Genomic DNA, 25,832 nt, shown 5'->3' on the forward strand with positions numbered 1-25,832 from the left:
TCACGAAACAGGATGGAGTGCAGCAGCTGTTGAACAGCACGGAGCCGCGCTGTGCAGGGCCGGGCAGGAAGTGGAAGCAGCTCCAGCAGCTGCTGGGATGGTGCAGGAGAGCTGTGCTCACGCCACCGCATGCCGGGGCCTTATCGCATCCCCCAGCACGCTCATGGCTCCCTCCTGACACGCAAGGGGCCCATGTGGCACATTGCTTGTGATAGCACCGATGCAGCACGCAGCAGCTGGGGAACTGCACCCCACAGGTCGCCTGCAGGACAGAGAATAGCAGAATGGTTGGGTTGGAAGGGACTCCAAAGCCTCTCCAGTCCTATCCTTGGGCTGGGTGCCCTCCATCAGTTCAGGCCGCCCACAGCTCTTTCCACGGCCTTGAGCACATCCAAGGATGGGGCACCCACAGCTCTCTGTCCCTGCAACCCACAACAGTGCCCACACCAAGAGCAATGCCCGTGTGCTGTAGGGCTGACCAGCAGCTCCACATTGTGGCTGTGGGTCTGTATTGTGGTGACACACACACAAACCGTGGTACAGCACACCAAAGCCACAGCAATGCACGTCCAAGCCGAGGCATGGTTAGATCCGGCTCCCAGCAAACCCAAAGCACAGCTCTATACATGCAGCTTTGCCCTGGGAGCTGCAGCAGATCAGCCCTGCAAGCACAGAGCTGGAGGCAGCACTACAGGGCAGAAGCAGCACTGCAAGGCTGTCATTGTAGGCAGGGATGCTGACCAACACATGGTGCCCCAGCTCAGGAGAATGGAAGGGTTTTAAGCACCACCTAAGCAGAGAGAGCTCTGCATACAGCAGCACCTCACTTAAGCCACAGTGTGTGTTTTTCCTCCCTGCATAAAAACTGCTGCAGTTGGAACCAGCAGCATCTTCCCTTTCTGCCTCTCTGGCACGAAGACGAATGGCACGAACCCTTCTGGGCTCTGCCCTCACGCTCTCCATGACGCCAGGAGCAGTGGCAGCCTCCCCGGGACTCAGCCAAGCCCTGTGAGTTGGAACTGTCCTCAGATCCAGGGCTCACTACCTACAGGGCATGCAGGCTTGGCTGCGTCCTGGGGAGCATGTGGTGGCCTCTGTCATGCTGGAGCCACTGCTGTTTTTCTGAGAAACAGCTCCACATGCTGCTACCCTGACTGCTGGAGCAACCCCAACAGCTCCATGCTGTGAACACACCGGGTGCGCACACAGAGGGCACCCAGCTCTGCACCCTGGGACCCCTAATGACAACCTCAGGGTTGCTGTAGCGGGTGGGAGATAATTGATGCTGTTCTCCCAGCACCTCTCACTCAAACAGGACCTTCCCCTTTGAAAAAGACAAATATAACCAAGATGAGTCAGTTCCTCCGAGCTCCCATCCCCTGTACAATGTGTAACTGGAATTTTTCATTTCGGCACTGCAGGGGAGGCATAACTTGAGAAGACAATGGAGTCAGCTACAACCCAAAAAAACAGTGCCAATTCTGTGCGCATGAGAAATAAAAACATTTTTGAGATCTAAAAATAAATTAACTGTAAATGACAGCGAGAGAAGATCTGCATGTACTCACTGTCAGCCTGCGCAGGGCCCGTCCCTTTGGGTGCATTCCCTGCTCTTTCAACCCAGGCTGTGATTTGCAGCAGTGTCATCAAGCCATGGACACACTCAGCACCTGCACCAACAGTTGGGCTCCCTGGGCTGGCGTCAGACCTAGAAGTGAATGCACACAAGCCAGGAAAACCTCTTGAGTTTCTGCTATAACTGCATGATGGTAGTGAGAAGGGAAAAGGGCTGCGCTGAGCTCAGGGTTTGGCTGCTTCAAGGCACTGCACGACACACAGAAGCCACTCGGTTTTCTGTGATTAAATAAAAAGGAACGGCCCTGCTTTGCAGAGGGTCACCCCTCTGTTTCAGAGCTCAGCCACCTTCCTTCCCTGCTGCTCAGCCTTTGTTATCTCCTGCTTGGAAGGGGTGAGCAGCGACCCAGAGCTCAGGTGTCACAGAACATTTCCTGGGTGCTCCATGAGGGACAGTCCTTCATGGGGGAGCTGTAGGGCCCGGCTGATACATCCTCCTAAAAGCTCTATGATCTGAAACTGGTGGGCAGTTCTCACATGTGGTGGGGATGGATGTGGCCTCTGAAGCCAAGCACCAAATTAAGGCACACCAGCAGGGCCAGATCTGCCATTCTGCTGCACAAGCATTGGAGATGCGGTCAGCGGAGCCATCTACGAGATGGCAGCTCATCTTCAACGCGCCGTTTCCACCACGTTGGGTTTCCCCCCTCTCCTCCTTGCTGTGTAACACCGTGTTTGATATTTTTGATCGCTCAGCGTGAACCGGAGTTTGCCAACGGCAGAAACTGACGTTAAAAGAGAACAGAGATGCCTGTGTGCACCAGAGCCGCCTCCACATCCACAGCCATCACCGCCGGTGCTGCGTTTCCCTCTGCTGGAAGGAAGGCTCAGCTCAGGACATCGATGTGTATCACAGCTCTGAACCTTCCGGAGTTTGGAGCTTCTGGCTGTGCAGTGCTGCACACAGAGCTCGGTGTCTGCGTGCATCTCAATACCCACCGGCTGCTTCCTCACAAAGCTTTGCATCACCCCGCTGATTCCCCAGCAAGGAGAATATGTTTATATACGTTGATTTAGCCGTGTTCATTAAACACAGAGTAGTTTAGGGCTGCCTGCCCGGCATCTATCAGTGCCTGGAGCACAGCAGGAATTTTAAGATCGCCCTCCAGCTCGCACCACGACGAGGTGACGAAGCCTTCAGTCCGTGCTTCTCGCCCACCCGGAGGAAGAGGAGCCAGCCCGGCCGGGGCGCTGGTACCTCCCGCCCGCTGGGGGGCGCACGAGGACAACCCAAGGGAGACGCGTTGTGGGAGGAAGCGGAAGTTGGTGCTGGGGCGGAAGCGGAAGTACTTGCAGTGCGGAATGGCGGCGGCCGTGTCGGCGCTGGGCGGTTTGGGGGATGTCGGTGACGGGGTAAGGCCGCGGCGGGGGGTTGGGGGACGGGCTGCCGGCCTTTCTTCCTGCCGCTGGCTGAGCGGGGTTGTTTCAGGGCTCCTCGGGCTCGGAGGACGAGGCGCAGCCCAGCGCGGCGGCGGCGGCGGCGGCGCAGAAGCGAGAAGAGCGGCTGCGGAAGTTCCGAGAGCTCCACTTGAAGCGGGTACGAGCCGGGCCGGTTACACGCGTGCTGCCGGTGTTACGGGGGGAAGCAGTGGGGGAACGGCGGTTTCCAATCTGGCTCTGGTTGGATCGGTTGCGGCCGCTGCCGCCCCTCAAGCATTCGTTCCCGATGGCCGATCCGGTCCTTCCCGTGTTGGGGGCGGGATTTTGTTGCCTTTTATAAGGCCAGCGCTTTACCTGGTGTGCTGTATCAGGAACCGGGGCTCAGAGCTCACACACGTGCCCCTCACTGAGCCACTTCAATCACCTGGGATCTGGGTCTTGTTTTCTGTAGTCATTTTTGTGCTCACACAGTTCTGCGCCATCACTCTGGTGTTAAATGTTTTGTTCCTAGAATGAGGCTCGCAAACTGAATCACCAGGAAGTGGTGGAGGAAGACAAAAGGCTCAAGTTACCACCGAACTGGGAAGCCAAGAAAGCTCGACTGGAGTGGGAGTTGAAGGTGGAGGAAAAGAAGAAGGTAAGAAGAGCATGTTGTGGCTTTTTGGAACCCCGCAGTGACGCTCCCCTTTCAGTGACAGAGTCTGGAGAGCTTTTGCTGGAGTTACCCTGTGCTGGGTTTCCTCACTCCCCTTTCCCTCAAAGAAAATCCAACTAGGCTCTTGAGGATGTATTTATAAATCAGTTGTGCACTAGAGGCTGACCAGATTGATCTGTATAAGCTTTGAGTTTAATGTATGGACATTGTATTGTTGCTCGGTGTTTGTGCTCTGTTAGGAATGTGCAGCAAGGGGAGAAGACTACGAGCGAGTTAAACTGTTAGAGATCAGTGCTGAGGATGCAGAGAGATGGGAAAGGAAAAAGAAGAGGAAAAATCCAGATCTGGGATTCTCTGGTATGTTTAACGACACAACTGTCTGCGTTTTTAATGAACTTGTGTTAATATTTCAAGGTGAATCACGGAATAAAAGCTTTTACCTTAACAGCAATTTGTTTTTCTCCAAAGATTATGCAGCTGCTCAGCTGCGGCAGTACCAGAGGCTGACCAGGCAGATCAAACCCGACCTGGAGCAGTATGAGAAGCTGAAGGAGCAGTAGTAAGTGCCTCTTCAGTCATCTGATCATCAGTGCTGGCTTTATAAATGACTACTAAAGCCTTAAACAAGTCTTTCAGCACACGTATGTTTTCATATGTACTGTTTTAAGATGATTCTGAAATGCATGACCTACTTGAGAATCTCACACTGCCACTCTACTTCAATAGGTAGAAGATTGCACTGCAGTTTGTGAGGTGCTCTTTCTTTTCAGCCTCCCAATTACTTGCTTTGAAGCAGCACTGCTGGCAGTGTGAAGTTCTTCAGATGCACGAGTTGTTTGCTATTTCTTAGTTGTAGTTGTTTACTTTCATGTTTTGGTGCTTTATTTTTGAAAGTTCAGCAGGCTTTGATATTAGAAATTCCCAAATCTGCATTCAAATGAAGATTTTAGTGCTGATTTCTGTATCTTGTATAGGCATGTTATTAACAGTTTAATAATAGTTTAGGATCAGCATGTTCTCACTGCGTCTTCAACTCCTCCAGTTAGAAGTTAAACCTCTTGCAATATTTAATTAAAAAAAATCAATTGTATTTTGGTGCAACTTTGTAAACTGCTGCTCATCTGCTGTTCTCAGTGGTGAAGCCCTCTATCCAACATCTGACAGCCTCCTCCACGGAACTCATGTGCCAGATAAGGAAGGGATTGACAGAATGGTTGCAGATCTTGAAAAGCAGTGAGTAAAGAGAATTTCTACACGTGGCATTTCTTAGTGAGTGCACAGACCCTCCCACAGGTTTCCAACGCTGATGCTTGCCTTGCAGGATTGAGAAACGTGAGAAGTACAGCCGGAGGCGTCCTTACAACGATGATGCAGATATTGACTACATCAATGAGAGAAATGCCAAGTTCAATAAGAAGGCAGAGCGCTTCTATGGCAAGTACACAGCTGAGATCAAACAGAACCTGGAGAGAGGAACAGCTGTGTGAGCTGGGATATCCAGGCCAGGGCACAGCCCTCCTCTGCCTGCTCCAGTTTGGTATGATTTATCAAACAGCTTTAAGCTTTATCAGAGAAATGCTTTGTGGAGCCCATGAAGCACAGTTTGTGAGATAAAACAGTAGATATGCAGTGTATGCCTGCAGCTGTATATAAGCTCTACTTGCTAAGCAGCCAGCTCCTCCAGTGTCACATTCTAAATAAACTCACTCTGATTTAAAACGTGTCAGTATCTTCAATTCTGTAGCAATAGAGTTATTAAAAGCTTAAGGTGGAATGGTGATGGCTCCACAGGCAGCCAGACACACAGCAGATTTCCATTTGCAGAAGGGTCTCCACCACAGTTACCTCCAGAGCCTCCATTTGCCACAGCTCAGCCAGGAGCTGTAGCAATATGAAGGTCTATTTTCAAGATGACCTTCAAAACTACCTTGTCACATCTTCCAGTACTAGCTAAGTGAAACTTAAGCCTGGAAATAACCACTGAAGAGCTAAAAATAAAAGCCCAATACTTGACACGTGGACGCCAGTGCAAAACTGAAGTTTATTTACTGGAAGTAAACAGTTCCACAATGTAATTTAACTGTTCAAATTAACAGCTGCTGAGCTATTCTTTAGAAAAAGATTACCCACCTGTTAAGTTCTAGTCCATTAAAGCAATACAAAAATATTTACAAATATACACAAGATTCCATCTGTGGCTTCTGGATCACTGTGCTTTACATCTGAAAGAGAAACCTAAGATTCCAAAATTAAAGATATCAAAATAAATACTCGACATTAACAAAGCCCTCAAGCTGATCAGAAAACTGCAGACCTCACTACCCAGGTGTTGTTACACTGCAGTCTGACAACAGTGAGCTCTCCTAGCGTGCTCGGAACAGAGTACATTTGGGTGAGAAGTTGAGGAACTTTTTCTCCTCCCTCTTGACAGGAACCCACTGCCCATAGGGACTTCCCTTCCTGTCATCTTCTCTTCCTGGAGAAATTGATGGTTCTTTAACAATATGGCTCGCTGGCTTCTGTTGTACTGGCTTTGCCATTGTGTTCTGGAAAATAAATTACATTTGTTAAGCACTAGGAAGATAAAGATGTACAAAGAGGCAGCAACTTCAAGAGGTTTACTTGTATTGACAACACGCTTAACCAAACCAGAATGCTGAATAACCACCCCACCCCAGTTCTGCACTACCAAAGATGCAACTTTCAGTGTAAAACCGTATGCCAGAAACAAGAAGTTCACAGGCACTGAACATTATGAGCAGAAATGTCTACATCCACTTTAAACACCACTGCAGCACTGATCCAACTCCTTCAGGAAAGGAACTGTGAAACCCTTCAGGTGTTACCATGACTGAGGGGTTTGATTTGGCAGTCACTGCTGTGGAGACTGACAGAGCAGGGATCAATGATGGACGCCCACCTTTGGAAGCACACTTACATTAGGGCTGAAGGAGATGCTCCGTGCAGTTGCTCTCTCCATCCCACTTTTGGTTATGATTTCTATCAGTCCTTTGGGTTGCTAAAGAAAAGCACACAACACTTCAGTGGGAGGATACACCACTCTCTGCAAGTCAAGGCAGCCTTTAAAGTTAATAACTTTCCAGTAGTGTTGTTTCAGATATTTACAACAAAAGTAGCCAGAAGCTACCAAACGTGCCAACAGATCAGCACTGAGTTCAATCTGGCAACCAGTATTTTTAATCAAGGCCCTTGTGCCAATTCAAGGACCCGATATGACCTGATATCCATGCCCCCAGTTTTAAAGAGTGTTCAAATGATTCAAAGCATGGAATGCCATACAATGAAATGTAGTGTCAGAATAAGTCGCATGAAGTTCTGCACGTTAATCCTGCAGAGCTTTGGATAACAACAATAAACTTATCTGCAAGTGATGCAGGCCTCTTCTTCTGTACTCTCTCAACATCTGGAATATATTGCATATATTATGAAAGGGATGCCTGTACCGTTTGTCTAAAACCTTTAGCAAATTTACTTCCATTTGAAATAGCAGCACTGGACAGACGTAACGATTACTGTTGTTTTCTATTCAGTATGAATCAGATTAACACAACAGAACACAGTCAAACTAGAGCTCAGTTTAAGATGCTGAAGTTTCTCCCTCCCTTGAATTCACAGCAGCTACAGCCCACGAGACCCTTAATTACCAACAGATTTTCTTCATCATGTCTGGAACCATAGTCATGATTTCTATAAGACAGAAATAAAGCATGTAAAATGCATTGTGTGTTTGGGAATGTAACTTCTGGGAAATAGTTTATTACACATGAAAAGCTTTTAACTGTTAGAAAAGGAAAATTAAGAAGAAAGAAATAACAAGTTTGCTAAGGAGCCTCCTTGTTTTAGGTCGAGAAAAAAAAGAGTTTCTGTAATGAGCCATAAATTACTACCATCAAGAAGTTGGAAGAACTACAATTCTCTCCCCTTGCTAATGTTACAGCACCAGGGGAAAGCCTGCACGTAGCACTGAGCCACAGCACAGCCTGGGTTGGAAGGGACCTTAAAGATCACCCAGCTCCAACCCCAGCCGTGGGCTGGGTACCACTGGGACCCCATCCAGCCCGGCCCTCAACGCACTGCCCTTCAGAATCCAGTGTACTTGCAGTGAAAAGCAAAGTCTACAGTGGTTTCTACAGCACTTTTTAGCATTCTGGTAAACCTCAGTTCTTTGTTCAGGAGTCTGAACTTGTAATTGCCAACTCCCCAGTAAGGAAAAAAGAACCGTGGCACATCCATGCAGACCACAAGTCTCTAAGCGTTCACCTTCCCACTCACAACGCTCCAGTTCATACTTACCTCATCTGAATCCCCGGAGTCTTCGTGTTCTTTTTTAACATTGCTGCTCTCCTTAGCAGCAGGACGGATCTTCAAGCTAGCAGGCAAGACTATATTTTCTGTTCCCAGAGCTTTCGCAGCATTGGCCTTCGCAATTTCCAGAAGTTCCCTCTTTTCTGAAAGAAAAAGGTCATGGATTTTTAACATGAGGTACGGACACACTCAATCCAAACCTAAAACCTGCAGCTATTCTGCCTCTGCACTGAAGCATCAACTCAGATGGATTTTTGTCTCAACTGGGGAGATTTCGCTTCAGCTGAAATATACATATGCTCTGAACTGATTACTGCTTCCCCCCCCCTTGATACATTTTTTTATAGATGTACCAAGACTTCCTTTCCATTTGCTACCACCATTTATGCCCTATAAGGCAACTACAGGGACTACAACTTATCTAGTTCATAACAGCCCTGTTTTCAAGAGCTCGCACCCAGTCTCACAGTACCTTTCTCACTCAGGTGCAGAGGCGACCTGCTCCGAGACCTCGTTCGTGACCTGCTCCTCCAGCTCCTGTAAGCCTCAGGATACACCGTCCTCCCAAACCCGTAGCTTCTTCTGCCTCTCGAACGCGACCTGCTTCTTGAATAGGACCTTCTGTAGTAGGATCTGCCACGGGACCACGACCTGCTGCGCGACCTGTGCCTCGGAGGGCTGCGGCGGTACCTCCTGGAGTGGTACCTGCCCCTGTACCTCGTGTAGCCACGAGACCTCGAGCGGCTTCTGGAATAGGAACGGGAGCATCTTCTGTGCCTCCGGGATCTGCGCCTTCGATCCCTAGACCTGGATCTGGACCGGCTCCAGCTCCTGGAGGAAGCTGAAGAGGACGTACTGGAACTGGACTGGGAGCTGCAGGAGGACCGACTGGATGACCTTGAGGATGACCTATCGCAGCTTCTCTTGGATCTCAAGCCATTCTCTGTTTTCTTTGGTGAATTGAGAGTCAAATCATCCATGAAGTTGGCCATATCGCTGCTCTTCCTGCTCACCACTTTTTCCTTGCAGGTACTTTCAGAACTCGATTCTGTTTTTATTGTTGTTCTGCAATATCCGGTCTCTGTTCCTGGGCAGGGGAGAGAAGAGAAGCAAATTAAGAAGCAAATCATTTACATGCAGCAATTTCCATATACACCACCACCAAATATTACAACACACTGCACACAAACAAGAAGTTCAAGTTAAACGCTGACAATTTTTCCTGACAATTATCAGCATGTTTTAAGCATGACATTTTTAAGCAGCACCATTTCCTGCTCTGTGGTCAGACTTCTGGAACACGCTGCCCAGGAAGTGGTCAAGAAATGTTTACATCTTGTGCTGAAGGACGTGGTTCAGTGAGGAGATACTGGTGGTAGGAGGATGGTTGGACTGGATGATCTCAGAGGCCTCTTCCAACCTTGATTATTCTATGACTCTGTATGAAAGTTTAAGAAGGCTTTGGTGTAAACCATGAGTAGTTCTCTCTGGAATTCTGAAAGGTTTGTGTGGGCTTTAATATCCTTCACACAACTTCTGTTAAGGTGATAGTTAGTACTATTTATTTACCCCAAAGTTTTCAAGATATTCAAGCTCCCAACATTTCTAAGTGCAGGAGGTGCAAAACAGACATCTGCCTTCCAGGACAGAACAAACTTCATGCTTTACCTCCACAGCTCTATTAAGTAAGACCAATGACCACAAAACCACATCATACTACTGAACTACACCTGTAATGTCTTACACATACTACACACCCTGTGAAGAATACAGCCAAGAGACCAAAGGATGCGACTTCTTAAGGCAGCATATCAAAACAAGCTTCCGTGTTCAGTACACCTATATTATTAGTATTGTGTTAATGCACAAAGATTGCCACCTTGGATTCACTGCTTAGTGACAATAAGGGCTATCAAGACATCTATTAGAGCTGATTAAACTCTGCGCTGTTCCTAAAGCAACTGAAGGAAGCTGCATAGGATCACAGAACGGCCAGGGTTGGAAGGGACCTCAAAGATCACGAAGCTCCAACCCCCTGCCACACGCAGGGCCACCAACCTCCTCCACATTTCACAGCAGCCCAGGCTGCCCAGGGCCCCATCCAACCTGGTCTTGAACACCTCCAAGGACAGATGGGGCATCACAGCCTCTCTGGGCAGCTGTTCCAGCACCTCACTGCTCTCATAGCAAAGAGCTTCCCCCTGACATCCAACCTCAGTCTTCCCTCCCTCAACTTCAAACCATTTCGCCCTGTCCTGCTGTTATCTCCCCTTTCCAAGAGTTGATTCCCCTCCTGTTTTAGGCTCCCTTTAGGTACTGAAGGCTGCAAGGAGGTCACCCTGCAGCCTTCTTTTCTCCAGGCTGAATGAGCCCAGCTCCCTCAGTCCATCTAAACAGAAGCCAAGGTCACTGGCACTGCACGTAGCAGGGGAACTCCCCACATACCCCCCCCCCCCCCGCCTTCCCACACTCAGTTCAGAAGCCAACCAGGGCTTTGCGTGAAGCCACAGCCGGCCGCTTACCGCTGGGGGCCGCCGGACATCCGCGCTGCTGACTTCCATGGGACCCGAGGGTGTTCCTGCAACGACACAACGGCGAGTGAGGGCCGGCCGTAGCACAGCTCAGCATAGCTCACCACAGCCCGCAGCGAACACCGCACTCACACCCGCACCCCTCTCCTCCCCCCATCCCGCCCATCGGCCCCACGCAGCTCCTCGCCCCCCCTCACCCGCTGCACGCAGCCGCGCCGCCTCCGCACGGATCCTGCTCTGACGGCGGAGCCCGAGGTGACAGCCCCGCTTCGTGAGTCACGCCCATAGCGAACGGCCGAGCTCGGAGAACGCGCCGCGACCCGAACCTCCGGAGCTCCACACAAATGCGGCCGCCCCAACAGCGAACGGAGCGCCGACTGAGACCGGCCGCGAACCTTCCAGAACGTCACTCCCTGCTTACGTAACGGACAGAACTGCGCATGCGCGGGCAGGGCGCCGACTATTTGCACATGCGCACTGCGCGCGATCGCCCGCTTCTCCCCCTCCCTCCTTATACTGCGGCGCATGCGCAGAAGTCCCCGTTTGACGATCTCCCGCACGCTACGCGCCTGCGCACTGTCGGCAGGGAGCAGCAGCTGAGCGCCGCGCCTGCGCACTGAGCGCGTCGGCGGATCGTCGGGCGGCGGCAGCCGTGAGGTGAGCGGCGGCAGGTCTGAGGTGAGCGGCGGCTCCGCGCCTTCCGTGGCGCCGGCCGGGCTGTGGGTCCGGGCCGTTCTCCGCTTGAGGGCGTTGAGGTGCGGCTATCAAAGCTGTGGTGGATTTTTCCAGTGACGGAAATGCGATGTTTTCTTGCGTTCCTCAGAGCGTTGGAAGATGTCCGGCTTCCTGGAGAGCCTGAGGTGCTCGGAGTGCGTGGACTGGGGGGAGAAGCGGAACACCATCGCATCCATCGCCGCCGGAGTGCTGGTGTGTGCGGCTTTTAGCGCCGAGCCCCACGGCAGAGTGCTGGGCATGGAAAGGAAGGCTGCCCGTCACACGGTTATGGGGCACAGGGACCACAGTCCACCCCATAGCCTTCCGCTGCGCTGGGCTGGCTGCTGAGAAACCTCCGGGTGTCAGCAAGGCGTTGGTGCTGCCGTCCCTACTGCAGGCCTTGGGGAGTGTGGGGTGGATGAATGGAGATGGGCTGAGAACTTACAGAGAACTGTCAGAGGGATCTGGACAGGCTGGATGGCTGGGCTGAAGCCAGCGGGATGAGGTTCAACATGTTTAGATGCTGGGTCCTGCGCTTTGGCCACAACAACCCCAGGCAATGCTGCAGGCTTGGGGTAGAGCAGCTGCATAGAGGAAGTGGAGCTGTGGGTGTTGATTGATGCTCGGCTGGATGTGAGCTGGCAGTGTGCCTGAGAAGGCCGATGGCATCTGGGCCTGCATTAGAAATAATGTGCTCAGCAGGAGCAGGGAAGTGATTGTCCCCTTGTACTCTGGTGAGGCTGCACCTCGAGTATTGTGTCCAGTTTTGGGCTCCTCACTGCAAGAAAGACAATGTTCAAAGAAGGGCAGCAAAGCTGGTGAGGGGTCTGGAGCTCAGGCCTTGTGAGGAGCAGCTGAAGGATCTAGAGGTGTTCAGGACCAGGTTGGATGGGGCCATGGGCAGCCTGGTCTCGTGTAACAGTGATAGGATGAGAGAGAATGGCTTCAAGCTGCACGAGGGGAGATTCAGGCTGGATGTTAGGAAATACTACTTCTCTGAAGGAGTGGAATGAGCTGCCCAGGGAGGTGGTGGAGTCACCGACCTGGAGGTGTTCAAGGAGCGTTTGGACGTTGTGTTGAGGGATATGGTTTAGTGGGAGCTATTGGTGATAGGTGAATGATTGGACTGGGTGATCCTGTGGGTCTTCTCCAACCTTGGTAATTCTATGATTCTATGAACTTTCTGGCAGAGCTCAGACCTCAGGTGCTCCCTGGGATCAGTGCTGGGTCTGATCAACATCTTCATCAGTGACTTTAATGAGGGGATAGTGCTGATGGTAAGAGGCTGGGAGGAATGGCTGACACACCTGAAGGCTGTGCTGCCATTCAGGGAGTCTTGGACAGACTGGAGAGCTGGGCAGAGAAAAACTAGATGGGGTTTAAGAATATTGCACCTGGGGAGGTGTCCATGTCTGGAACCCCCAGTGCAAGAAAGGGCTGTTGGAGAGGGTCCAGAGGAGGCCACAAAGATGATCAAAGGGCTGGAGCACCTCCCCAGTGAAGACAGGCTGAGGGAGCTGGGCTCGTTCAGCCTGCAGAAAAAAAGGCTGTGGGGTGACCTCAGTGCAGCCTGCAGTACCTAAAGGGAGCCTAAAACAGGAGGGGAATCAACTCTTGGAAAGGGGAGATAACAGCAGGATGAGGGGAAATGGCTTGAAGTTGAGGGAGGGAAAATTGAGGTTGGATGTCAGGGGGAAGTTCTGTGCTATGAGAGCGGTGAGGGGCTGGAACAGCTGCCCAGAGAGGCTGTGATGCCCCATCCATCCCTGGAGGTGTTCAAGGCCAGGTTGGATGGGGCCCTGGGCAGCCTGGGCTGCTATTGAATGTGGAGGTTGGTGGCCCTGTGTGTAACAGACTCGATGACCTCTAGCGGTCCCTTCGAGGCCCTGCAATTCTGTGATCTCTTGAAGCAGCTGAATCGTGGGGTTTGTGCTTAGCTCGTACCTAACTAAGCTGACAGCAGAGGCAGTCATGCTGTAATCTATGTTTTTTTTGGTCAAAACTTTTCTATCTGTGCTTTAAACTACAGTACTCTCGCTTTTAACAGTTTTTTACAGGTTGGTGGATAATCATAGATGCAGCTGTAAAGTACCCTACCATGGAAGACTTCAACCATTCATATCATGCCTGTGGGGTCATAGCCACCATTGCATTCCTAATGTGAGTGTAACGTCTTGATCAGAGCTGTGCACACCTAGAAATCTGGTGGAATTCAGAATTTTTTTTAAATGTACTCTTTAAATCAGGAGGTAACTGAAAAGAACAAGCCAGGGTCTGAGTTTTGCTAATATAGAATGGTTTAGGTTGGAGGGGTTCTAACAATGACCTAGGTCCAACCCCCCACCATAAGCTGGGACACTTCTGAGCAGGCTGCCTAAAGCCCTGTGCAGTCTGGCCTTGGGAGCTGCCTCTGTGCACCCACAGCTCTGGGCTGCAGTGCTCGGCCTCGTTGCCCACTGAGTGATAACATTTCTTCCTAACGTCTCATTTAAATCTCCTCTTTAGCTTAAAACCATTCCCCTTTATCCTATTCCTGCACTCAGTGAAAGAGGGTTCCTTCCTTTCTTATGATGGGGGCCCCAGAGCTGAATGCAGCACTGCATGTGGTGTAGTGAGAGCAGAGCAGAAGGGGAGAACTCCTCCCTCGAGCTGCTGGTCATGCTTCATTCGATGCAGCCTAGGATCACGTGCCTTGCATCTGTCTGTGGTGAGGAGCCATTAGCAATGGAGTAGCACACAGATCAAAGCATTAAAAGTGGAGAAAAGTGGAGCAGTGCATTGAAGTTTTAGCATCGTTCCACAGTCTGAGCAATAAAATACATCTAAGAAATGCAGTACAGCCTAAATGAGTTTCTGAGAAGTTTCTCCTCCCGTTCTATGAACATTTTCCTTCTTGCTTTATTTATCTTTCCCCTTTTTCATCCTGTTTGTCACATTCAGGATCAACGCAGTGTCTAACGGACAAGTGCGGGGTGACAGCTACAGCGAGGGCTGCCTGGGACAGACAGGTAAGAGGTGTGCAGTCAGCAACCCTTGGAAGAGCTGTGATACTGCACCAGCTGTGCACTGCTTTATAAGTGGGTCACGTCAGGTGCTCTGAAACTGAAGCACCTGGAAAGCTGCTGGTGTCTCACCCAGGGACGGGCACAGAACCTCCTGTGTGTCTTTTTTAAGGTGCTCGGATCTGGCTCTTCATTGGCTTTATGATGGCTTTTGGCTCTCTGATTGCTTCCATGTGGATTCTGTTTGGAGGATACGTCGTTAAAGGTAAAATATGACATGAAGCGTGGCCTGGCCCTGTCTAGTTCTTCCCTATCTGTTTTTTTTTTCTTTTTTCTAACATATGGGGAATTTTAAGATCCCGTTTCTGTTATTTAAGCTCATGTCAGCCTGTTTTGTAGGGCACAAACCTTCCAGTTAGCCTTAGTAGAAACAGAGAGCTGAGTCACACAGGGGACTGCACTGAAATAATTGAACTGCTTACATTATACAGGAAGAATTCTCAGCAAACACCTCTTTCCAGAATTAAGGTGACTCATTTTGTGCAGGTTGTTCCCCAGGCCTATACATTAAGCCAGCAAACTGCTTGTAGAACTGCACACCTTCCTTTACACTGTGGTAATTTTATGAAGACAAGTCTTGAGAAAGTCATACAAACTGCAGCATTCCTCTTGGCAGGGACACATCAGCAGACATGAAGCTGTTGCTCAGCCCTGGCAGTGAATTTCATGCTCATTAGGGCACAGTGGTTGGGTTCTGATTTATGTTCTTTAGTCTTGGCATTACTCAGGTGACAGGGGATTGTCAGGGACACCTGGGCACAATGATTTCATGCCAGTGCTCCGTTCTGTGGCTCATCATCACTGCAAACTGGGTGTGCAATCCCACACGGTAACGACAGCCTGCATGAGCTGAGATCTGAGTGACATCTTTGATTATTGCTTCAGTTCTTTGGAAAGCTGAATAAGTGAGGGGGAGGCACAAAAGCCATTGAAATTACTTTGCAGGGGGGGCAACAGATGGGAGGGAACCATCTTGTCAGAGGATGAAACGGATGCGAAAGATGCAGAGTGCTCTCATAATTCTATGAAAGAACAACCTGTCTGAGGGCAGATCTGTTCTGAGGCAGCAGCTGGACCCTGTTGTGAGATGGGGTCTCTTTGAAGAGAAAAGGACTTGTGAAAAATTCACGGAGCATTTTGTTCTGTTTGCCTTTAGAGAAAACAGTCGTGTACCCAGGAATTGCTGTTTTTTTCCAGAATGCATTCATCTTTTTTGGGTAAGCTTCTCATCCTTTGTTCATTTCTTACCTAATTGGTTTTGAATGATCAAAACCAAAGCTTGCTGCAGTCTGGGTTGTATTTCAGCTCTATTGCTTTGCAGCTAGATGTGGGTGAATACAGTGCAGCTGAGGCACTCGCTGATCTGCCTGCATGGGTTTTGTTGCAGGAGCAGGCCGTGGGTTCACAAATACACAACTTGCTCCCACAAATAACGTATTGAAAACATGATTTGGTGTTTAATCTGCCCCCTGAGGTGCTCACGTGCCTTTCTTGTTTCAAACAGAGGACTGGTCTTCAAATTTGGCCGCACAGAGGACCTGTGGCAGTGAGCCCACGCTGATGGAAGCGCATTGGCCGTGTCACTTTTTTAACTCTGTATTGTGGAAATTTTCTAAAGCCATTTTGTATACGGTGCCCTTCAATGGTGTCTAAAGGTAAAACGTGGAGAAGTGAAATCACAGCACCACAAATCCTGGTTGTATTTTTTTTTTTTTAAAAGGAAAAAACCCTGAAAACAGTTATATTGATTTCAATGTTGTAATGTTTCTGACCTGTAAAACTGCTACAAGTAGCAATGGAAGTCACTTTTGTATGATGTTTGCTATAAGAAAATAGAATAGTGGAAGATTAATGCATTTAACCATTTCACACTTTCTACGATATTTACAACCCAAGTCCTACTTGCTTTACAACCAATTTTTAACATATATTTATTAAGTATTTCCTATATCTGGACAATATAAACAGTTCTTCACTTTCAAATCTGACTGGTTTGTGTTTTTTCCTGCATTAAGCTGTGCTGCTTGGACCCTGTTTTTCCCTGAGTGTTTAACACAATGATGGTGAGGGCAGTGAACAACTCACTGCTGCACAGACACTGCAGAGGCACAGGTTCAAGTTCTGTCCTGGTTCTGGCTGTAAGGAGCTCATCCACAAAGCCTGCTGTAAACTTAATTCCTAACCACAATAAAAGGAAGGAAGAACACTCCTCAGCTGGGAGGTAAACCAGGGACAGGCCCTGCAAGAGAGATTTCTGATCTGTATTCATTTGAACTCTGAGATACAAGAGGAGCTGTTTTGCCCCATCCTCTACGCACAGCTTGGTTACTTGCTCAAGAAATCAGGGAGCAAAGAGATGTGAGAGAAACAGAGGAATGAAATACTATTCCTTACCACCACTCCTGCTGGAAGACAGCAGAAGCACAGAAGGAGTCTTTGTGTCTTTATGTTCAGTGGGTTGCTGGAACGTGAGGAACTGAAGGTCACAAGTTCAGCCTGGATTACAGGGCAGTGATGTGCTAAATGTGTGATAAGGAGGCACATAAAGGTGTAGGCAGCTGTGCTGAATGAACTGTCAGCTGGAAAAAGCTGCATGCAGCTGATAAATAAGTAGATGGCTGGCTGTTTTGTGAAATAAGAAACAGTGACACTTCCTCTACAAGTTACTTGGAACTCTGTCTCAGCTTCCTTTAACGGCAGAACGGCTTTGTTTATTCCCTAATGAACAAATTAGATGTCAGCAGACATTGCAGCGAGCATCAAATACTCCCCTTCTTGTTTTCAGTGTTACAGTTTGCCTCATTCCTTCATTTTTAAGCAAGTGTGATGAGTAAATAAAAACAGCCAAGGTTCCACTTCTTTAATTATGTAAGCAGTTAAAGAAAAAAACATCAACTATTTTGAAATGAAGAAAAAGCTCAGGAGCACCATGCATTTACCAACACGTCTGCACTGCATCCCCTGACTGAGCAGGCCGTGCCTCGTGCACAGAGCCCTGCAGGTAGGAGCACTCTACAAGCAATATCTGCTTCCATTCATTCAAATCAAGGTAAGGCCTTTAGCTGGCAGTGTTTAAGGAATCGTTTCCAGATCTTCCAGGCTGGCCACCCCCCAGCACAAACCCAAGTTCTGCTCATCATTTCTTGCCATCAGATCTTCCAAATCTTGGCTGAGCCACAAGCAGATTTATCTGGTGACACGATTTCAGCCTGGCACAGTGTGGAGTTCTGACTCAGCCATCAAAACAGAGCCTTCAGCAGAACTTCATTGAACTTACAAACAAGAACTTCAGCACTTCACTAGAATAAATGCGTGCTGCACAGATTGGGACTTTTAAACTTCAGAACTAAATACAGCTTTAAAAGCTTCAAGCATTTTAATGGATAAGCCACGACAGCAGCTTTCTGTACACATCCTACAAAAATATTTAAGGTAAAACGATCAAAACAGAAAAGAAAACGTGTTGTAATTCTCCATCTGTGAATATATGTGCTGATTGTTCAGAAATAATGGACGTTTTGTTGCAAATTCTTCACGTGTCCATTGGGAAGGCTTTTGTAAGTGTGCTAATAATGAAGTGCTGTTTCATCGTAGCTACTCATTTTCTCTAATGACAAATACAGATCTTGGTCAAGTTTTCCATTTAGGTTCATCCATTCAAAATCCAACAGCCAGATGAGGAAACTGTGAATACAGACATTCTTGTATCAGAACATTTTATCAATCAACATCAAATCAACGCATGGAGGAGGCGATGCAGAACCTTAATCCATATTCCATGGTTCTTAGAGGATCACATTCAGCACCTAAATGTGCACAAGCTCTGTGTTCATGCACTCAACGCCCAGTGAAGGCCAGGAGTTTTCATAGAAAGAACCTTCCATCCACAGAACTGCCTGGTAAAAATCCTGCTCTTTGACATCCCATTGATGGGATGAGGTTCAACAAGGCCAAATGCCGGGTCCTGCACTTGGGCCACAACAACCCCAGGTGATGCTGCAGGCTTGGGGCGGTGTGGCTGGAGGACGGCGCAGAGGAAATGGACCTGGGGGTATGGATGGATGCTGGGCTGAACAGGAGCCAGCAGTGTGCACAGGTGGCCAAGAAGGCCAATGGCATCCTGGCTTGCATCAGAAACAGCGCTGCAAGCAGGAGCAGAGAGGTGATTGTTCCCCTGTATTCAGCACTGGTGAGGCCGCACCTCGAGTGCTGTGTCCAGTTTTGGGCCCCTCACTGCAAGAAAGATATTGAGGCCCTGGAACGTGTTCAAAGGAGGGCAACAAAGCTGGTGAGGGGTCTGGAACACAGGGCTGATGAGGAGAGGCTGAAGGAGCTGGGAATGTTCAGCCTGGAGAAGAGGAGGCTCAGGGGAGACCTCATTGCTCTCTATGACTGCCTGAAGGGAGGTTGGAGGGAGCTGGGGGTCGGCCTCTGCTCTCGTGTCATCAGTGATAGGAGCAGGGGGAATGGTTTCAAGCTATGGCAGGGGAGATTCAGGCTGGACATGGGGAAGTATTACTGTTCAGAAAGGGTGGTCAGGCACTGGAATGGATGCCCAGGGAGGTGGTGGAGTCACTGAACCTGGGGGTGTTCAAGGAAAGGCTGGATGTTGTGTTGAGGGACGTGGTTCAGTGGGAGCTGTTGGGAACAGGTGAACGGTTGGACTGGATGAGCTTTGAGGTCATTTCCAACCTTGGTGATTCTATGATTCTATGATTCCAAGGGACCATCTATGAAGCACAGGATGTCTGAGCACAGATGTTGTGTGTCACAACAGAGATCACAGCTTTAGCCACCTGCCCACCACCAGCAATGCTATCTGAAGAACATTTCTATTTCACTCAGGCTTCAGACAGCTGAACAAACGGGGCATTGAAATGTACCCTGAAATGGCTGCTGTGTGCACTGCCACGTGGTTAACCTTACACTGAAAGGAAACTTACCTCCCAGTACATCTGGTCTTCAAAATACTTGGAGACAGGGATGGGCTTCAGCAGTTTGAGGTTTAGGATTAAACCTGGTTGTAAAAACACATACATTGGATATACCTCTACACGTGTCATGGAAAGAGGAAGGCTGTGTAACTTCTTGGTAACACATCCAAATGGAACACAGACTAAAACACAACATCAGGACAGAACACTTCAGCAAAGCCCTGTGGCTCAAGTTGACCTTAAGTACAGAGAAGCTTATAGGTAAAAACCCATTAAACAGCCTCCCAGATTCTAAGGATACATGGGAAGTCTTTAACTTCTCACATGAAAGCAGATAGGCTTAGCAGCACTGTTACTTTGGGTTCTCAGTACGTGGAACCACTGGATGATTGTTTTAGTTGATTGTTTTTTAAAGAGCTCATTAGCTCTTACCTACCCTTGAGCTAATGCAAAATTGCAATCGATTAAAGCATTTTATAAGATCGTTTCAGAGTATATTTTACAGCAGCTTTCACCTCAAACCAGAATTAGCAGCTTTAGAACAACTGCAGCTGCCATAAAACCTACAGTGTGTCATGTGAGGAGCACGTGAGCCTTGATGATCCCAAACCCCAGCAACCAAAGGAGCTGGGTCTGCCTCCTGCAAGCTGCTGACGTGAGTGGAAGTCTGCAGATTTGCAGCAACTGGCCTAAAAAATGAGAAGCTCCAGGTAGCATTTTTCTGTCACCAAGACAACATCAAAACATAAATGTACTTTCATCCTCATACATCTCATGTCTGTAATCTGAAGGCAGCTGGTAAACATCTGCAAAATACATTTCACCAATGAAAAAATGTTGCAGGTAGGTTATGTTGACTACATCTCTTCTTCAGAGCCTATCCAGGAAGAGTTCTGGGTGCTCATGCTTCCAGCTGTTTCTCCTACATAAATCCCTATCCACAGCAGCACACGTTAGCACCTCAGTTACACCGGTGTCTTTTTGCAAGGGACACTGACACACAACAGCTGCAATGGGAAGACACAGCCCCTGCCCCCAAGGAAAATGTGGAAGATGTTACTGAAACGTGGTTTTCCTGCTTACCTGTAATCAGACCCGTTATCAGGGCAGCACTGATGGTGAAGCAGAAGGCACCGATGCTCATTGCGACCTCGTGGCCAATGCTGAAAGCAAAACAAGTGTTTCCCCTTTGACAGCTGCTGGCTCTAACGTTCAGCCTGTGGATGTGTCTGCCCCAAGTGGTCCCTGTGCACAGACCTCCTGTCAAAACCTCACATCACAATCACCATTTTCAACCCTTTATGCAGCTGCAGTTGGATGCTTTAAGAGAGCTGAGCAGAAGCCTACAACCAAGTTCTGTTGCACTGTGATTCATTCCTGTGTAAGCTGAGAGAACCAGAGAACTTCTGTGATACAACGTGGGCTTGATTTGATCCATGAAATCCTATGGAGAACCACCCTTCAGTGAGCCCTTTGTGTGATGTTTCCCCAAGCATATTTCCAATTGGGGGTCCAGACTGGTGTTAGCCCTTGCCTGTATGTTAAAGACTTTGGGATAAAATTCATCTTTTTTTCCCTCCCTTGCTGTAACAGTATGCAAAGCTTTCCCAAAACACCTGGCAAGGAGGCATTTTCCCAGCCTTCATCTCCTCTGCACACTGCTCTGAAGATAAAGGACCAAATTTAGGACTGAAACCTAACATGATTTATCTGTGAAGACTTGCAAGCCTTCTGTATTTATGAGAATTCCACTCAGGGCACCCTCCAGTAATGATCAGATAAACTTATTACACCTAAGGGCAAACATTTATGTACCTTGGTGATTTAGTCTGGATTTCCAGCACACAGAAAAGAACTCGGGCAAGGGCTCCAAACACAGCAGGCAAACCAAACGTGAAATGAACCCCAGATGCATCATGAATCTTGAGAGTAGGGTTCAAGCAACTCTGGGAAGAGGGAAAACATGAAGTGATACACAAGAACACAAGCTGATAACTGGACACTGTCTATTTAGAGTTAGGAAATTAACTTTGGACTCTTAACTTGCAATCCCACACCTTGGTCAAGACTTCAGGTTTAATCTTCTCAAAAAAGAGGTTTACCTTGAGGTATGTCACACTGGAAAATAAGTTTACAGAACTTCTACAAAAAGGAATTTCAGGCTTTGAGTGTTACCTGTAAACAGAAAGATCCTAGCATGCTTATCACACCAGCAAGGAGACCCAAAATCATTGCAATCCAGGGATACTCGATAATGTCTGCTGCATAACCAATAGCAACCCCACCAGCCAGTGCTGCACTGTGGATGTGAGTCTGTAAAACAAAGTAGCACAGAGAAAATTCAGTCATTGTTGTGTAACAGCACATTAGGGGATGTGGGCTTCTGCATACTGTAAGCTACCATCAGAGAACACCATTTCTAACTTACAGTTTCTTCTGCTTGGCAGCCTAATGATGACTGCCACGCTGAAAACTCAGATTTGCTTTTATTGAATAGCTATTTTACCCTGCAACGTATTACTGAGAGTAACAACAAGTTTTTCCATACCGTGATTTGTGTCTTACCATCCTGAATTTTCCATCCTTTGTGATCAGACCAGACAACGCAAAGGCAGTTACAGCACTCACTGCGAGTGCTAAGTAGGTGTTAAAGATCAATTTATTCCTTTCTGAAGCCAGTACAGAATTGAAGCTTGGCCAGAACACCCACAGAAAGAGAGTGCCTTGGAGACAAAGACAAGCAATTGTTATTACCTGCTCTCAAACACGGTATATCTACCATAGGCTGTCTCTGGATGCTTCCAACCCACATTTCTGCATTCATTTCAACTTCCTCATTGTGACCAAAGAGTAATTCCTGTCCTCTGCAGTACAGACAGCCTGAGAGCTGGCTGCTGTCCCAACATCTTCCCCAGAAACGTGGTACTGCACACAGCACTGCAGTGTCATACGGACAGCAGATCACGGGCCTGCCTGTATCCTGTTCCCCACCTTTCAGCAGGTTTTTATCTTACCACTCACAGGATTAGGCAGGGACTGCATTTCCATATCACTGTGCAGCACCTTGATGTAGCAAACAGCATTTCAGCCCCAGATAGGGACTCGAAGCACTACTGAAATACAAGTCATAACCTCAGCGCATGGATCCCTGACCAAAACGTCCACACAAGCCCCAAAGAGAGAGGAATTAATAGAGAGAGGGCAGCAGTGAACCTGCACTTATGCCTTCCTCCTGCTCTCACTGCAATCTCTTCTCCCAGCTGAAACATTAAACCAAATGCCTCACCCAACATTGACAGTAAATCCGATTTTGGAGTACTTGCATTCTTCTCAGCCCTCGGTGATGGCTCAGGGAAACGTGAGGAGACAGCCAGACCAAAGTAGGCCCCAAACAGGTGAACGTGCATCATGCATACATGGTATGAAACCTGCATCAGTAGAGCAATTAAATTTGTAACCAATCATGTACCACAGGAAACTTTGACACAGATGCTGATATGGTTCACTCATGCAACCTCCCTGTGAAGAATTTGTCAAAACAGTCACTTGGTTTATAACTTAAGCGTTGGTTTTTAATGCCACGTTAATTTATCTGAGCTCACTGTAGCTCATAACCACACAGTTCATCCACAAAGAGCTCGGAGCACATTTACACTGTGTGTTAAACGCAGCTCTGCCTCTGCTGTGCACAGTGTGCTCGTGTATCAGTCAGTGGAAACAGCAATGTTTCCAAAGGCTCTGTGAAACTTTCCCTCCTGTTTCTGGAAATGATACTGCTGTACCTTCAGGACGTGCATGTTGATCCATCTGCTCATACGGAAAACTATTATCTCCACAACTGTCATCACGATGGATTGCATGGGATTGATCTTCCCAAGAACAGCTCCAATGGAGATGACCACAGCAACCACGCTCATAGCAGCTCCCGTTATTCTGTAATGAAAGGAAGGAAAGAAAAGAAGAAAACAAAATACAATTCCATGTCAGGACCATATTCAGGCAAAGAAGAAAGAACAACTGACAGCAAAATGCACTTAACCCTCCAAAAAGTCTGCAATGACCATGCTGATTCACTGCAGCCAGGCATTACACCGGAATAAAAGCCATCAGAAGCTCCAGTGATTCCAATTCTAACAAGAACTAATTACCTGAACACATCTTCCACTGTTCTTTCTGTTGGGAAAACTGATACATTTTCCATCAGAATGGAGCACTGGACACCAAGCACGATGATCAGGAGGTTGAATCCCACGCTGCTAAACCCGTATCGTTTCAAAAACGTCAGGAAAAAGCCAAATCCAAAAATGAGCATGTGGCTGACATCCTGCAAATCTGCGTGGCAGAAAAGAGCAGAAGGGCAGTGAAGTGATTCCAGCAGACTGGTTTTAAAAAATGACAATTAACTAAGAAATCTTTCTATTAAACACTGGGCACCATTATGAACTAGTTTTAAAGAAACCCAGAGCTTGCTCTCTCTTCCATAAGGAAACAGAAAGACGATACCGTACTCAAAATTGGTTTTACAGTTGTTTCATGTGCTGAGACCTCACCAGAGTTCTGCACTCAGAGCGCTGCCTATCCTCAGAAGTTTCCACTTATACACGTGGAGACAGCAGAAAACAGATGAGCAATGCAATTTGTATCACGTATGACTTTGTTGACTGCCTTTGCTTTCACATAAATAATGACGAAGAATACAAGCAGTGCAGCAGAAGGGCAGCACAAACGTTCTTCTTCTCACTCACCAGTACACAAAACCATCCATCCCAACTCTACTGCAATGCAAAATAAAAATCCTTCCTTTCACGGCAAGGTGAGCAGTCTTACCTGTGTAGTAAAGTAATGCATACTGGTCTGAGAACAGAAAATATATGAGGACGATGAAGACAGCTTCCAGAGAAAGGATCAGCCACGGCACGCTGCATCGGAAGCTGAGGTAAGTAGAAGACATTGTGCACCAGATGATACTTAGGCACAAACACCTTTATACTGTCTTCTATAAACAATGTCTGTGTCACCTCAAACCAACAGTTAAGGAGGGGGAGGGGGAATAAAAGAGAGATAAAAAACCTGAGAGGCATCGGCAACGAACATTCCTTATCTGGTGCACGTCAGCAGCCCAAGCTTAGCTGACATGGACTAAACTCAGAAGTACCCACAAACAGAACCATACCAAACACTTGATGTAATTCTGCAGGATGCCATCCCCACAGTGCTCCAGCTGCTTGGCTCCTCACGTATCAGCTGAACGGCAAGAAAAGCATGCAGACATGCAGACTCACAGCAGTAGGATGCTGAAGCTCACGCAATATCATTATTCCTTCATATTGCTTGTAATCCAGACTGTAATCCAGACCCGAGCCCCTGCACCACTACCTCAGGAAATGCCCAGCTGAGATTCCTGTTGTGTTTTCAGCTGCGTTAGGCTCCAACACAACACCTGCATCCCGCTGAGTAACCCCAGACACACTGCAGCCTTTTAACTGAGAACCAACCTGATCGCTTCAGACCTGACCTGCATTCAGAAACGCATCACCTTCCGTTGCCACACCGTGGCTATGAGGCACCCAACTTGTGGGTTCTCAGCCTTTGGGTTGGCACATGTTTTTTCTTCAAAAAAGCAGCCACCAAAGCGAACATTTGGGGCACACAAGCAGGGCTACATGGCAGAAGCTGTTATGTCCCGTGGAAGATCTGCTTCCAGCTCCTTTTTGGGGGGATTTGATGACCGTGTTGGGAAACTCAGATGTTGCTCAACGTCAGCTGAGCTGCTTTGGAACACCTATAAGGTGCAAACAGAGCTGGAGGACACAGTGACTGCCTGTGCTCCATCTCCCATCTGCAGTACAACCACCTGGGAACCACACTGAGGATTCAGAACTACAGCCACCATTCTGCATGAGTTAAATACGCAAAATCACCCTTTTTTTTTTCCCTTTCTTTCTTTTTTGACATTTGTGACCAAGTCTCCTGGCAGCACGAACACTCTGACGGAACGCGTGCCGAAGGCTGTAATGTCGCCCGTGCCTTTTTGCACAGGACACCCCCGGGATCCTCCAGTCCCGCTGTAAATGCTGATTCTGGGCTTTTTGCCTCAAATCCCCCCATGAACCGAACAGGCTTTAACGCCACAGCAGGGCCGCGCTCCTCAGCCCGGGCCCATCCATCACAGTGCGAACGCTTAGGGCCAGCACGCGGCCCATGCAGAGGGGAAGAAGCCAGGCGCGGTCCGAAGCCCCGCTCGCACTCCGCTTTGCCACGCAGCCCCGCGCGACTACAGCACGAACTGCGGGCGGGGCTGCCGGTGACAAGGCAGGCCTAACCGGAAGGGGCGGAGACAAAGGAAGTTCCGCTCCACCTCTGCTTCCCATTGGCTGAGCGCCCCCACCCACCCACAGGCCCTGCCTTAGGGACGGGTTTCCCATAGGCCGAAAGCTAGCAGCTTTCCTGGGCTCTGATTGGTCCATCTCCAAACACCGTCCGTCTTTGGACCGATCGGAGACAGGACGGCCGCTTTGCCCCGCCCCTTCCTGCCCCGCCATTGGGCCGCTCTCCTGCCACTGCCCTGAATGTGTTTCTTTGCTGCAGTCGCTCC

The 25,832-nt window shown here is 48.5% G+C and overlaps 4 protein-coding genes across 7 annotated transcripts; 2 read left to right on the forward strand and 2 right to left on the reverse strand.

Annotated features, from left to right (window-relative positions):
- The first annotated feature begins 2,872 nt into the window (after nucleotides 1–2,872).
- Nucleotides 2,873–5,389, forward strand: SYF2 (SYF2 pre-mRNA splicing factor). Its single transcript, XM_052698611.1, has 7 exons — nucleotides 2,873–2,988; nucleotides 3,065–3,172; nucleotides 3,527–3,652; nucleotides 3,910–4,027; nucleotides 4,139–4,229; nucleotides 4,805–4,903; nucleotides 4,992–5,389. Exons 1-7 carry the CDS (start codon nucleotides 2,938–2,940, stop codon nucleotides 5,155–5,157), a joined length of 759 nt encoding a protein of 252 aa, XP_052554571.1. The 5' UTR covers nucleotides 2,873–2,937; the 3' UTR covers nucleotides 5,158–5,389.
- A 303-nt stretch (nucleotides 5,390–5,692) lies between these two features.
- RSRP1 (arginine and serine rich protein 1) lies at nucleotides 5,693–10,937 on the reverse strand. 2 transcript variants are annotated; one of them, XM_052698597.1, is made up of 6 exons: nucleotides 10,725–10,934; nucleotides 10,519–10,574; nucleotides 8,469–9,083; nucleotides 7,985–8,139; nucleotides 6,609–6,689; nucleotides 5,693–6,216 (listed from the first exon to the last, which is right to left on the reverse strand). In XM_052698597.1, exons 1-6 carry the CDS (start codon nucleotides 10,811–10,813, stop codon nucleotides 6,034–6,036), a joined length of 1,179 nt encoding a protein of 392 aa, XP_052554557.1. In that variant the 5' UTR covers nucleotides 10,814–10,934; the 3' UTR covers nucleotides 5,693–6,033. The 2 variants fall into 2 exon arrangements, with proteins under 2 accessions (XP_052554557.1, XP_052554558.1); XM_052698598.1 differs by lacking the exon at nucleotides 5,693–6,216 and having other exon boundaries at nucleotides 6,656–7,094; nucleotides 10,725–10,937.
- A 113-nt stretch (nucleotides 10,938–11,050) lies between these two features.
- Nucleotides 11,051–16,286, forward strand: TMEM50A (transmembrane protein 50A). 2 transcript variants are annotated; one of them, XM_052698614.1, is made up of 7 exons: nucleotides 11,051–11,184; nucleotides 11,351–11,454; nucleotides 13,289–13,401; nucleotides 14,182–14,249; nucleotides 14,416–14,508; nucleotides 15,460–15,520; nucleotides 15,808–16,286. In XM_052698614.1, exons 2-7 carry the CDS (start codon nucleotides 11,362–11,364, stop codon nucleotides 15,851–15,853), a joined length of 474 nt encoding a protein of 157 aa, XP_052554574.1. In that variant the 5' UTR covers nucleotides 11,051–11,184; nucleotides 11,351–11,361; the 3' UTR covers nucleotides 15,854–16,286. The 2 variants fall into 2 exon arrangements, with proteins under 2 accessions (XP_052554574.1, XP_052554573.1); XM_052698613.1 differs by having other exon boundaries at nucleotides 11,096–11,205.
- Nucleotides 16,287–17,148: 862 nt separating this feature from the next.
- On the reverse strand, nucleotides 17,149–25,549 carry RHCE (Rh blood group CcEe antigens). Of its 2 annotated transcripts, none has more exons than XM_052698596.1 (10): nucleotides 24,411–25,549; nucleotides 23,386–23,569; nucleotides 23,020–23,170; nucleotides 22,524–22,665; nucleotides 21,803–21,960; nucleotides 21,413–21,550; nucleotides 21,053–21,183; nucleotides 20,321–20,400; nucleotides 19,247–19,320; nucleotides 17,149–17,987 (listed from the first exon to the last, which is right to left on the reverse strand). In XM_052698596.1, the coding sequence occupies exons 2-10, from the start codon at nucleotides 23,547–23,549 to the stop codon at nucleotides 17,961–17,963; spliced, it is 1,065 nt and encodes a 354-aa protein (XP_052554556.1). In that variant the 5' UTR covers nucleotides 23,550–23,569; nucleotides 24,411–25,549; the 3' UTR covers nucleotides 17,149–17,960. The 2 variants fall into 2 exon arrangements, with proteins under 2 accessions (XP_052554556.1, XP_052554555.1); XM_052698595.1 differs by lacking the exon at nucleotides 24,411–25,549 and adding an exon at nucleotides 24,065–24,389.
- Between the last annotated feature and the right edge of the window lie 283 nt (nucleotides 25,550–25,832).

The sequence above is a fragment of the Tympanuchus pallidicinctus genome, unplaced genomic scaffold (genome assembly GCF_026119805.1).
Source record: "Tympanuchus pallidicinctus isolate F22 unplaced genomic scaffold, pur_lepc_1.0 scaffold33, whole genome shotgun sequence".
NCBI classification, from domain to species: domain Eukaryota; kingdom Metazoa; phylum Chordata; class Aves; order Galliformes; family Phasianidae; genus Tympanuchus; species Tympanuchus pallidicinctus.

Coding starts and splice junctions, on each gene's coding strand:
- SYF2 (XM_052698611.1), top strand. CDS start 2,938: ATGGCGGCGGCCGTGTCGGCGCTGGGCGGTTTGGGGGATGTCGGTGAC. Junction 3,173..3,526: donor GAGAGCTCCACTTGAAGCGG/GTACGAGCCGGG, acceptor TTTTGTTCCTAG/AATGAGGCTCGCAAACTGAA. Junction 4,230..4,804: donor GAGAAGCTGAAGGAGCAGTA/GTAAGTGCCTCT, acceptor TGCTGTTCTCAG/TGGTGAAGCCCTCTATCCAA.
- RSRP1 (XM_052698597.1), bottom strand. CDS start 10,813: ATGGGCGTGACTCACGAAGCGGGGCTGTCACCTCGGGCTCCGCCGTCA. Junction 10,575..10,724: donor GGCGCGGCTGCGTGCAGCGG/GTGAGGGGGGGC, acceptor GTGTCGTTGCAG/GAACACCCTCGGGTCCCATG. Junction 6,217..6,608: donor GCATCTCCTTCAGCCCTAAT/GTAAGTGTGCTT, acceptor TTTATTTTCCAG/AACACAATGGCAAAGCCAGT.
- TMEM50A (XM_052698614.1), top strand. CDS start 11,362: ATGTCCGGCTTCCTGGAGAGCCTGAGGTGCTCGGAGTGCGTGGACTGG. Junction 11,455..13,288: donor CCATCGCCGCCGGAGTGCTG/GTGTGTGCGGCT, acceptor CGCTTTTAACAG/TTTTTTACAGGTTGGTGGAT. Junction 14,250..14,415: donor GGGCTGCCTGGGACAGACAG/GTAAGAGGTGTG, acceptor GTCTTTTTTAAG/GTGCTCGGATCTGGCTCTTC.
- RHCE (XM_052698595.1), bottom strand. CDS start 24,188: ATGTCTTCTACTTACCTCAGCTTCCGATGCAGCGTGCCGTGGCTGATC. Junction 23,171..23,385: donor ACAGTGGAAGATGTGTTCAG/GTAATTAGTTCT, acceptor CTTTCATTACAG/AATAACGGGAGCTGCTATGA. Junction 21,961..22,523: donor GGATTTACTGTCAATGTTGG/GTGAGGCATTTG, acceptor TTTGTCTCCAAG/GCACTCTCTTTCTGTGGGTG.